Genomic DNA, 12,191 nt, shown 5'->3' on the forward strand with positions numbered 1-12,191 from the left:
TTAAAAAAAACCTCAATCAATCAATGAATCGTTGTACTAAGCACTGTACTAAGATCTTGGGAGTGTACAATATAGTGGACTTGGTAGACAAGCTCCCTGCCCACAATGAAAACTACAAACGTTAATATGTTGAGAGCTCCGTGCCAATTAAACTACATTAATTCAACCCCTTGGTTAGAGTATCAGGATGTCAAAACAAGCATGAAAGGCATACCTGCAAAAGAAACACACAGAAAAAGGAAATTATCTCATTTTGCATGACACCAGGTCTCACTGATATTTACAAAGTGAAATTTTTGAGAGGCCCAGGGCCAATAAGAGTCATGGAAGAGAATTATTCCTGGCATTAAGGAAGTCTTTTAAGAAGTTGATGAGGAGGAAACATCAGCTTCCAGACTGACAGCCACAGGGCAGCATTCATAGGGTTATGCAAATGTGGATAATTAAATACTGAGGAAAGGTTAGTGGGGTGGCAGTGGGCCTAATTTTGAATTACGAAACATTCTCCTGTGATGTCGTAGGGAAGAAATGGTTGCGTGCATGCATAGGGTGACAGAGTTTCCTGAGCGTAGGATTCTGCAAGAACCCAACTCCTATGCCATAAGGAGAACTGGGTGCAGATATAATAAAGTGGTAGGAGAGGAATTTTCCAAATTGTGCCCTAAGTCAGTTTTAGGCAAAAATATTTGGTCTAAAATTTTCTGAGGTCAAGGAGTTGGTTGGATAACTTGCTAATACAGATCTGATTTTAGTAACACTGTAATCTTGTGGAAAATAGTAAAATTCAAGAGCTTATCTTTATCAGTCAGTCAATTATATCTATTGCACAGTTACGGTGGGGAGAGCCCTGTACTAAGCACTTGGGAGAGTACAATAGAACATTATAAGAGACACATCATACCCTGCCCACAATGAGTTTACAGTCTACTTTAAATGCAGTATGAGAAGGAGACAGACTCAGAGACTTGCTCTCTTTCTTTCTTCATATACGACGTGCTTTTCAATTAAAACATATGATATCTGCCTTCCTTCTAAGAGGGGAAGAGTAAGGCAATTTGAAGACATGACTGCTTCTTGTTAAATTCCCTAAATTCTGTAAACCACCTAAATCTCCTGGGGCTCATTAAGTAAAACAAACTGTAAAAGGTCATTCACTTTGAGAAGCAGCGTGGCTTAGTGGTAAGAGCACGGGCTTGGGAGCCAGAGGTCATGGGTTCTAATCCTGGCTCTGACACATCAGTTGGGTGACTTTGGTCATGTCACTTAACTTCTCTGTGCCTCAGTTACCTCATCAGTAAAATAGGATTAAATGTGAGCCCTACGTGGGACAACCTGATTACCTCGTATCTACCTCAGTGCTTAGAACAGTGCTTGGCACATAGAAAGAGCTTAACAAATACCATCATCATTATTATTAATGGAAAGAGCACAGGCTTGTGAGTCAGAGGACGCTGGTATAATCCCGGCTCCCCTACCTGTCTGCTTTGTGACCTTGGGCAAGCCATTTAATTTCTCTGAACCTCAGTTAACTCATATGTAGAATGGGGATTAAGAGTGTGAGCCCCACATGGGACAACCTGCTTACCCTGTATCTAGCCCAGTGCTTAGAACAGTGCTCGGCCCACAATAAGCGCTTAACAGATATCATTATCATTATTATTTGACATATTGACCTCAAGTTTCGTAATTTAGAAAGTCATTGTCTTGTGATACAATATTTTATTTTGAAATTTAGTTTTAAGAGTGTATGACAGCAATCAAAACTGAAAATTCATTTCCATGCAAGTTTGCAGTATTCTATTTAAAAACCAGCCACGTTTTAAAGATCTGGTTTTATAGCACTGTCCAATTTCGCAGTAGAAGGATGCTGGGGAAAACATTTTTTAATGGATTCCAGGTGACTTCAGTCACAAAATATTTAGGAATCACTGAGTTAAGTGAAAACAAACTGCATACTCGAGAAAGGAAAAAAAATGGCAGAGGGGGGAACCAAAGATCTAAAAAACAGATTCCTTTTTGGAAACAAAAAACAAAAAATGATTTCTTTATGGTTTTAACTTCGTCATTGTTGCGGTACTAGAGAGTCAGAGGTGGTTCTATGATGTCAGTTCATGAAGGGATCTGGGGATTAAGAGATCCAACAGAGAACATAGTTGCTCTCCAACAGCAAGCTATGGCTGGAACAGAGGAAGGATCTGTCACAGCAGGAGGTTTCCTCTGCTTTACTTTCCCCTGTCTTTTCCTTCCCCAACACACTCAGAAAGCTTATAGCAAAGGGTTTAAGGGAAAGCAGGCAAGACGAGAAGGGGGACTTATATGATGAGACAGAGAAGAAGGGAAGGAGAGGCTCTCAACCAGCCTGTTCTTTTGGCCTTTATTTCTACTCCTGTTAATAGAACTGAACTATTATGCCTCTAATTACAGAAATTTCTTTGTCTTGTACTGACATAATTTATCCAACTGTGTGGAGATCTACCAATAATTTAACAATTTGAACCGAAATATTACCGCTATCCAATTTTGCTTACTCCATTCTCCATTTGTATATTGTTGTTTTTTCGGGAATTCTGCCAGTGTTCCCCAAACAGGACTGGAAAAGGAAGGAACTGAACATACATGATGACGGGTGGTTAATGAAATGAACAATAGTGAATTAATGACTAACCTGGGAATTCTTCCTTTAGGTTAGGGAAATTAATATTTGTGTATAGCACAGGAGCTACTGTTGCCATTTCACCCAGCGCCTCTTCTTTTTCCCACTTAAGTGTACTTCTCTGGGCATTCGACATCGTGTCGCTTTCCCCTTCCATAGTGGGAGCGGATGGTGTCCACGAGTTGTTGGGATCACCCACCATTGGATTAAATGCTGGATTTTTATCCCTGGTAAAAAAAAAAAAAATACATTTCTCAGCTTCAAAAATACAAATGACTTGTAAACACTTTAACCACTCACATAAACAATCCCCCCACTGCTTGGTCTGAAAAATAACCCCTTCTAGGTTAACAGATCTAGGTTACTGCAAGTGTTACATGATATTCTGAGATTTCAGGAGAAAAGTCACAATGCCCAGACAATGTGAAAAAATGCAATACTTAAACACATGCTATTCTATACAAGCGTCTTTAGCTTTGAAAGAAAGTGGAGATTTCAGTTACCTGGTGTCGGTATATGGGGACTGAGTTATAGGAGAGAAAGTTGCTAATCCACTTGGAGGTGCCAGCGGGTTATGAGAGAGATGCGGATTAGGTCCGATAAGGCCATTCATAAGGGGTATTCTCGAAAAGACACTCTCTCCTTAGGAAGAAAAAAGAACAGGGAGATGATTGACGTGAATGAAGGGGCTCAAAACTAGTTTCAAATGATACAGCTGAACATTCACAGTCCGCTGTGCTTTAGACGTTCATTTAAAGATGACGTGTGTGACAAAACTGATACTTTTAAAAAAGAAAAAGACCGCTGATGTGGTTTTATATACAAATCATTTACTTCACTTCGCCAGAGCAATCTCAAAGTTCTGTGTATTCAGTAGTATTCTGCGAATACATGCTAGCACAGATAGTAGAGTTTTAAAGAGTACAGACTTTGGTTATAATTAAATTATGTAAATCCAATGTGAAAAGGCAGTTAAAATGCCAGAAGCCTCACAGAAGGTATAACTGCTTTCTCATATTTTTAAGTTTAAAAAAAACTCCCCACATACTATTTCCCCGTGCTTTCATTTCAATTTTTATTCACTTTGATATTTTATTTTCCTATCAATCAATTGTACTTACTGATCACTTTCTGATTGCATTAGCGTTTGAGCAAATACGAGAGAAAAAACAAAACAAAAACAAAAACAAATTCTAACTGCTCACAAAGGGCCAGCGTTCCTGGAGAAGTGGGATCTATGTTTAGTCCTATTATTATTATGCTAATAATATTTGTTAAGTGTTAAATGTCCCGCACTATTCTAGGCACTGAGACAGATACAGGTTCATCAGGTCAAAGTCCCCGTCCCACATGGGGAGCTCAGTCTAAAAATCAGGTTTTTTTTATAATTATTATTAGTAGGATGTAATCTTCAAGCCATGTTCAGATATTATTTAGAAAAAAACCTCACTGTACTGAAAATAACGAACACTGCATAAATGAAAACTGATATTTCACATCTTAAGAAGCCCAAATGGACTGCCTGAAAAGTTAGCTGTGCATTGGTCTGTTGATAACATGAATGCTTTAAGGACTTCGCTTCATGACATCAACCATCGGTAACTTAGTGAAGATCTCGATGGGGACCCAGACCTTCGAACTGGCCTCACAGGGAAGGCAGTGTATGTGTTTTTGAAGATTTCCCTTCTCTATCAATCAATGTATTTAGTGGGTGCTTACTGTGTGCTGAGCACTTAACTAAGTTCTCGGGAGAGTACAAGAGAACAGGGGTGTGAATCAGTTTTCTATTTACCCCAACTAGCTATAATTTCTTTTCTTTTCTTTCCTGAGAAGTAATAACTACGATAATAATTGTGGTATTTGTTAAGCCCTTACTATGTGCCAAGCACTGTCCTAAGTGTTGGAGTAGATACAAGGTAATAAAGTACCCCACGGGGCTCACCATCTAAGTAGGAGGGGAAAAAAGGAACTCCATTCCCATTTTGCAGGTGAGGGAGCTGAGGCACAGAGAAGTGAAGTGACTTGCCCAAGGTTATACTGCAGCTAAGTGGTGGAGCTGGGAAGAGAACCCAGGTCCCCTGACTCACAGGCCCGCTCTCTTTTCACTAAGCCACGCTGAAAGACAGTTTTCTTGAAGAGCAAATGACTCGTCTGAAGCCTGCCCGCTTTCTTTAGCGCTAGATTGTTAGGGAAACCAAATTCATCGGTGCTGAAGATGTCATGGGATTTGTAGCCTTCCACTATGCAAGCAGCTGTTCCGTCTCTCAACTCCACCCTGTGTCTATAGTAACATAACCACCCACTCATAGTGGTGAAATCCTCTAGGCACAGCTGTTGTACGATATGAAAACCTTTTTTAAAAAAACGGCATTCTGTTCAATGAAAGGCCTACGTCACTACCTCTTCTTCCTCATCTGTTGATTCCAGGCCACAAGTAGCTTTTCTAGTTTGCCAGAGATCAATAATGCTTTTTTTCTTTTGGGGCACGACATGTGTGTGAATCTCACACACACAAAAATTTATAGAGAGAATTTTTTTCTCTTTATAAATATATCGTGGTCCTTTGTTTTAAACTTCACAGGTGAAGTTTGTCTATGATCGCTTTGTGACCAAATAGGCCAGTGAGAGACCCACAGAATCTACCATGTTGTCTGCATATGAAGACTGTCATTTGTCAGGCTGCTGTCTTTGTGACTTCAATGCCTGGTGGGATTTTTCACTACTTATTTTATTTTTCCACGGAAAGAGTTAGGATGGTAGGGATTTAAAATTGAGTTGATAATTGCTAGGATTTTTCTCCTCTCACCAAGTCATTTTAGCCCTTTTATGGACTGTGTACTTCCTTATAAAAATCATGTTGACCAGGTACAGGGTTATCTCTTTAAGAGTTAGAAATGTATTCCTTGCCCATGCTGTATTAAGAAAAACTGCCTACAATGATTTTGTTCCAATTTCCTATAGGTCTGAAGATCTAAATGCCTAAAATTTTGTGACCAACCTGAACTGAAAAGCACAATCCCATGCCTATCTGCACACATCCCTTTGTGAAGAATGAGGGGAGATTTGGGGGGCACTCGACTGGAACCAATCATAACCTGTGATTAAAGCTGCTGTCTTATGAATTCTGAAGTTACACCCACCCACCGACTGGCTGGCTGTTTTGTTTTGCTGGCTGCCTATTTTGGCTGATTTACTGACTATCTGGCTGGCTAACTGGTTGGCTTCCTGGTTGGCTGGCTGCTCCAACTCTAAGTAGATTTTCAGCTGGCAGCCTTTCCTGGCAGAACACTAATTGTTCTCCGCAGTTAAAGGGGGAGGGAAACAGCAGGAAGGCTGTCAGTGCAGGCACTAATCTCTTCCCCAGCTGGGAAACAAAGGTTCTGTAGGAGCTCTGGCCAGGGCGGAGCTACTGACATTGGAAAACAATATATCAAACAAGGGAATGTACTGAGAAAACTATTCCTTTAATGCCTCAAATTCTAATCAAGGAGGGAAACCGACAGTGAATTTTGCCTGTAGATGCTATAGAAGAGATAGGAGACCCTCTCAGACAGTTGTTTCTAGGCCTCAACAGAGGAAAGGGACCCTGCCTTTCTGGAGCACAATCTGGTAAACACTTTTGTTGACAGGACAGCCTAGGAGGAAGTGGGATACAGAATTATGGAAGGAAATGAGGAAGCAGCAGGTTTGGGCAAATTCCTTTGCCCACCTTCCACAGTCTAAAGGGCAATTTTGATTTGTAAACTAATCCTCTCCAAGCCTCCTATTTTTTTCCCCATGGATGTTTTGAAATTTCATATGCAAGTTAACCTCTGGGTAGTGGAGGTGTCAACAATTCTTTATAAAACTGACAAAAAACACCAATAATTTTGTTTGCAAAGGTATGTCAGGTTGTAGTATTAAGTACCGTACTGTATTTTTTTTTGGTGAACCTTGAACTGAGAGAGAAATAAAAGCAGCCCCTGAAGCCAAGGCTTTGTGTTCCACAAGAGGGTGGGGGGAAGGGCCCAAGTATGTAGTCATAAAAACCCTGAACCCCAGTATGGGAGCAAGGAGTGCTCACCGAAGGGACCCCAGCACTGTGAAAACATCCAATGTCACACTGGGAAGTTCCGGTTCCTGATCTCGGACCTCAGAATTCCAGCTAGCTCCAAAGGTCAGTGGGTTCTGGAGTCCAGGAGAAGCAGGTGTTTGGGTGACTGGTCTCCGTGTGACTCAGGGATAGGGCCAGGAGGCCCGTGCAACTTCTGAGGTTTCCTGGCATGGCTCTGGAGAGAACTCTTCATTTCCCGGCTCACGCTGGGGACCCGTTGGGTGGAGTCCTGCCCCTTTACTAGGGAGTTTTAGTTGGGGGTGTGATGTTGGGGGCTTGTGGTAGGAGGGACTACATCACACTTGTCATATGACATGGCCTAAATCAGAACACTCAGTTAAAAAAAAATAAAAATCCCCAAACATACCCTGATTGTGCAATGGAATCAACTGTGGAGGTGGTGGTGGAGGCTGTGGTAGTGGGGTTGGATGAGTAGTGGCAGGACTCAGAACTGCAGTAAACAAGTCTTCAACATCTTTTCCTCCAAGCTCTGCAAAAAATATTAGGTATTATTGAACTGAGAATTTCAGAACCCAACAAGGGAGAACGTACTTTTCATTAGAGAAGCAGCGTGGCTCATTGGAAAGAGCACGGGCTTTGGAGTCAGGGCTCATGAGTTCGAATCCCAGCTCTGCCACTTGTCAGCTGTGTGACTGTGGGCAAGTCACTTAACTTCTCTGTGCCTCAGTTCCCTCATCTGTAAAATGGGGATTAAGACTGTGAGCCCCACGTGGGACAACCTGATTCCCCTGTGTCTACCCCAGCGCTTAGAACAGTGCTCGGCACATAGTAAGCGCTTAACAAATACCAACATTATTATTATTATTATTATCAGAGATAAGGAGTAGGACGACGTACCTGGAATTTTATACAGCTTTCCAAGAATTGCTCCTAGACCAAGGTAAAAGCAAGTGCAAAATGAAAAATCAGTATTTTAGTACTCTAAAATACTCTAAAGTCCTCTAGACTGGCGACTCGTTGTGGTCAAAAAATGTGCCTGTTTACTCGGTTGCACTCTACTCTTCCAAGCCCTCAGTACCGTGCTCTGCACATAGTAAGAGCTCAATAAATGCCACGGATTGACTGATTAATATTAGGGTGCTAAAGAGTATTAAAAACTGACTTGGGAATTCTTGACAGAGAACAGATTAATTTAAAATCTAAGCATGCAGAAATCTTTGAAAATTGTATTTACTCATGTTTTTTAGAAAGCCTAGATGTAGGGCAAATATTTTACCATCTGTGACCATTTTGTCTAGTTCAGGACTGAGGATTCCATCAAGTTGTTCTTCGCTCAGTGGTCGTGAACTTTGACTGACGCTTGGCTGAGGCAAAGAGGAAGGATCATCAGAGATGGGACCAATATCTAGTCCAGCTAAAGAAGACATTAAGTCAAACAATGAATTCAGTGGGCAAATTTCACACATAACCTGATTTACATACAAAGAGTTTAATCACAGATCATTACACCAAAACACTTGACTTTACCATGTTTTAAAATGGTTAATTTACTGCAGTGTTTTTGATGACAATATTACAAATGCTTGTAGTTCTGTATGGAATGCTTGAAACGCTGTCGTTTTGCGGTCAGGAAGTTTAGGTATTCTATATATCATGATCCCTTAGTGGGTAGTTTGATTGTCACCAATACAGATTTCATGAAGTACTCAAATATGGATCTGCTCAAATATTATTATTTCGCTTCACACCCTTCCCCATCGAAAAAAAGATTTTGCTCACCTAGTGTTAGGGTGACTATACGCAAAGATGCAATACCAAACTTGCTAACCTGTACACTGATTCCACTGACTTTCTTATTTGAATGCAAAGTGACCAATAAGTTTTCACAATGAGACATATGATAGGTCAAATGTGCAACAGGAACTGCACAATTTCAACATACTCTAACAAAGAATTCGGTAAGAATAATGTAAGCAGCAGTCTTTTTGAGGGTAATGTCTATTTTAGTACTTCAAATAAATGGTGCAATTACAAAAATCACCAGACATGGACCATCTTCATAAAACTAACATGCATTCTTAGGTCTCAAATTAGCATTTTATGTGGGAATTCAATATAAAATTGAAACACTGAGGAAAATACCAGACTGTTATTGTTTTAACACAAAAATAAAAAAAGCACTACTACTTTACGAACTATACAACATTATGGAAGACTACAAAGGCAAGAAAATGTGGATTTGGTATTATGAATTATGAACAAACAACAGTGTTATTCAGTTTTTGAACTACTTTCCAAATCTCATCCAGTGCATGATATATAGTTACAAATAGCGCTACACTTAAACCACACGAAGAGAGTGAAAAATGAAAGTACAAATTAGCGACACAGTAAAGAAAAGCTAAGATTTATGCATGCATGTATAGGTTGTTTCAGCTGAAATCACTAAGAAAGAGGACTACTTCTAGCCATGGTTCATCCATTGTGTTTATTTTCTTACCAAATGGGGAAGGTGAGTTCTCAACCTGGAAAGTGCATAAATCAAGACCTACAGGACCCAAACCAGATAAAATGGATGATTATAACAAGAAAGGAAAAAAATAAAAGAGAAAACGACCAAAGAAATAAAAAAGAGAAAGAAAATAAACCAAGCATATACGGCTGCATGCCCCAAATTCTAGTAGTATGAAAGCCAATAGTAGCAACTAATTTGCCGTTTCCTTTCAAGAGCAGTGAAGCAAAGAACTGGAAGGATAAATATGGAAAAGTTTTTACAAAGCCAGAAATAAAGCTTTTCAGCACTTGGAAAATACACACCAGGAAAACAATTAGCTGTATAGCTTATGAAATACTTCTTTTAAACTGGAAAGCTTCACATAAGTAAGAGTTAAGAAACATACCTGAATGATCTGCAGACTTCACTAGATCATCAGAAAGAATTCCGAGGATGTCATCATCTGTGTTTAGAACCTCTGAAAGATCAGCTAATGGGTCCTCTGCACTACCTGAAGAAGAAATAACGAATATGACTAGTGCAATTTTCTTTACATAAGCAGTAAATTTTCACCAATTACATTTTTCAAACAGAAGCACAAAGAAATGTATACAATTGAACCTCTAAGCCTCTATTCCATACCCATCTATTTACTGTACCTCGATCTTGTCTATCTTTTTTTAATGGAATCTGTTAATCTCCCAAGCGCTTAGTGCAGTACACTGTACACAGTAAGCGCTCAATAAATACAACTGTTTAAGCACTTACTATGTGCCAGGGACTGTAATAAGTGCTAGATGTTGGTATTTGTTAAGCGCTTACTATGTGCAGAGCACTGTTCTAAGCGCTGGGGTAGACACAGGGGAATCAGGTGGTCTCACTTGGGGCTCACAGTCTTAATCCCCATTTTACAGATGAGGTAACTGAGGCACAGTGAAGTTAAGTGACTTGCCCACAGTCACACAGTTGACAAGTGGCAGAGCTGGGATTCAAACTCATGACCTCTGACTCCAAAGCCCATGCTCTTTCCACTGAGCCACGCCGCTTCTCTAGATACACGCTAAAGAGGTTGGACACAGTCCATGTCCCACATGGGGCTCACAGTCTTCACCTCTGTTTTCCAGATGAGGTAACTGCGGCTAGTGAAGTTAAATGACTTGCCCAAGATCATACAGCAGAAAATTGGTGGAGGAAGAATTAGAACCCAGGTCAGCAGTGAGAAGCTATCGTGCCACTGACCTCTTGCCCACGTCCTACCTCTTGCCTGGAATGCCCTCCCTCTTCATGTCTGGCAGACGATCACTCTCCCCACCTTCAGAGCCTTTCATTCATTCATTCAATAGTATTAATTGAGCGCTTACTATGTGCAGAGCACTGTACTAAGCGCTTGGAATGTACAATTTGGCAACAGATAGAAACAATCCCTGCCCAATGACGGGCTCACAGTCTGATCGGGGGAGAGAGACGGACAAAAACAAGACAACCTTATTAAAGCATAAGTCCTCCAAGGGGCCTTCCCCAACTGAGTCCTCATTTCCTCCTCTTCCACTCTCTTGTGTCCCCTTGTACTTGGATCTGCACCGTTACTCACCCCTCCCTCAGCCCTACAGCACTTACAGTTATATCTGTAATGTCTTTATTTATATTAATATCTGTCTCCCCTTCTAGACTCTTAGCTCATTGTGGGCAGGGAATGAGTTACCAACTCTATTGCATTCTCCCAAGTGTGCAGTGCTCTGCACACAGTATGCACTCACATACATCTGCTTGATTGATTGACTGGAAGACTTGGAACTGAGTTTAATAGGGCAAGTCAGATAGCCAGGTGATCCAACTAATCTCTGGGATTCCAGCTTCAGATTCATTCAAACGTATTTTCTGAGCGCTTACTGCATGCAGAGCATTGTACTAAGCGCTTGGAAAGTACAATTCAGCAATAAAGAGGGCCGATCCCTGCCCACACCAGGCTTACTGTCTAGAATATTCCTTCCCAGCTGCTCTAGTACTGCATTTCAAAAGCAGGGCCAGCAGTTCCCCTCTGCATTTCGCCTCCTTTCACTCCTGCTCTTTGAAAGTGACAGGGAGCTGGAGGTTGAGAGTGAGGGAGAAAAGAGGTTAAATAGAAAGGAGAGTTCCTGCCACTATTTGTGAATTACCATTCTGTCAGTTCTTCTGTAATACGGGGGCTGTGTTCTTCATAAACCTCATGTTAAGGAGAAATCATGCTCCAGAAGTCATAGTTTAACACCCAACTCATGGCCAGAGACATTTCTTCTGCCACCAGACCATTTTCTATCCACCATAAGAACAAATATTGGAACAGCTAATATTATGGGGGAAAGTGATCACTAGAAACATTAATGACATTGGACGTTATGTACTGGTCTAGCTAAAATGGTTCTGAATTTTCATCAGTCACCGAGGCCACTTTGGCAGACACTCTGGGAATATAAACTCTACACTGAGCATTTGCCAAGCACCACTACTAGCATTTTAAGCTCTGAGAACAGTGCTCTGCACACTGGAAGTACTCAATAAATACAATCAATTGATTCTGGGACTGATACTTCAAGACAGGTCCTATTTACACTACAAGTCTCCAAAACTGTTGATTTAAAAATCTCCCCAACTTCGGCTGATATGTTATGTTGAAGGGGAGGCTTACCCTGGCAAGATGGTGTCCTGCTTTGTAGGAAAGTGATATGAACAATCAATGGAATTTACTGAGCATGTGCTATGTGCAGAGCACTATACTAAGCACTGGGGAGAGCACAATATAACATAGTTGGTAGATATACGCTCTGCCCACAACGAGCTTATAGAAGAAACACTAACGTCTCAGTTTGATAAATTTGGATATTAATGCTATTAAATAATTGATTTTCTGTAAAACTATGCACTCCAGCAGAGTGAGGCACAATACAGAAAATGTACTCCCATTAGATGCAAAGTGTTGAGAACTGGAATTTTAGTTGCTCCTATACAATTTT

The 12,191-nt window shown here is 40.7% G+C and overlaps 1 protein-coding gene across 7 annotated transcripts in view; it reads right to left on the bottom strand.

Moving 5' to 3' along the window:
* The window catches only part of KMT2C (lysine methyltransferase 2C), a 211,477-nt gene that overhangs the window by 45,850 nt on the left and 153,436 nt on the right, over nt 1-12,191 (bottom strand). For 5 of the 7 annotated variants that reach the window (XM_029077323.2, XM_029077327.2, XM_029077324.2 and 2 more), the window contains 7 exons: nt 9,608-9,712; nt 9,208-9,255; nt 7,984-8,121; nt 7,605-7,637; nt 7,114-7,236; nt 3,157-3,295; nt 2,666-2,880 (listed from right to left, as the gene is read on the bottom strand). In XM_029077323.2, coding sequence (XP_028933156.1) covers nt 2,666-2,880; nt 3,157-3,295; nt 7,114-7,236; nt 7,605-7,637; nt 7,984-8,121; nt 9,208-9,255; nt 9,608-9,712 — 801 coding nt within the window. The remainder of the gene's footprint in view (nt 1-2,665; nt 2,881-3,156; nt 3,296-7,113; nt 7,237-7,604; nt 7,638-7,983; nt 8,122-9,207; nt 9,256-9,607; nt 9,713-12,191) is intronic. The other 2 variants (XM_029077322.2, XM_029077326.2) reach the window with 2 other exon arrangements.

This window comes from Ornithorhynchus anatinus, chromosome 13 (genome assembly GCF_004115215.2).
Source record: "Ornithorhynchus anatinus isolate Pmale09 chromosome 13, mOrnAna1.pri.v4, whole genome shotgun sequence".
Taxonomy (NCBI): Eukaryota; Metazoa; Chordata; class Mammalia; order Monotremata; family Ornithorhynchidae; genus Ornithorhynchus; species Ornithorhynchus anatinus.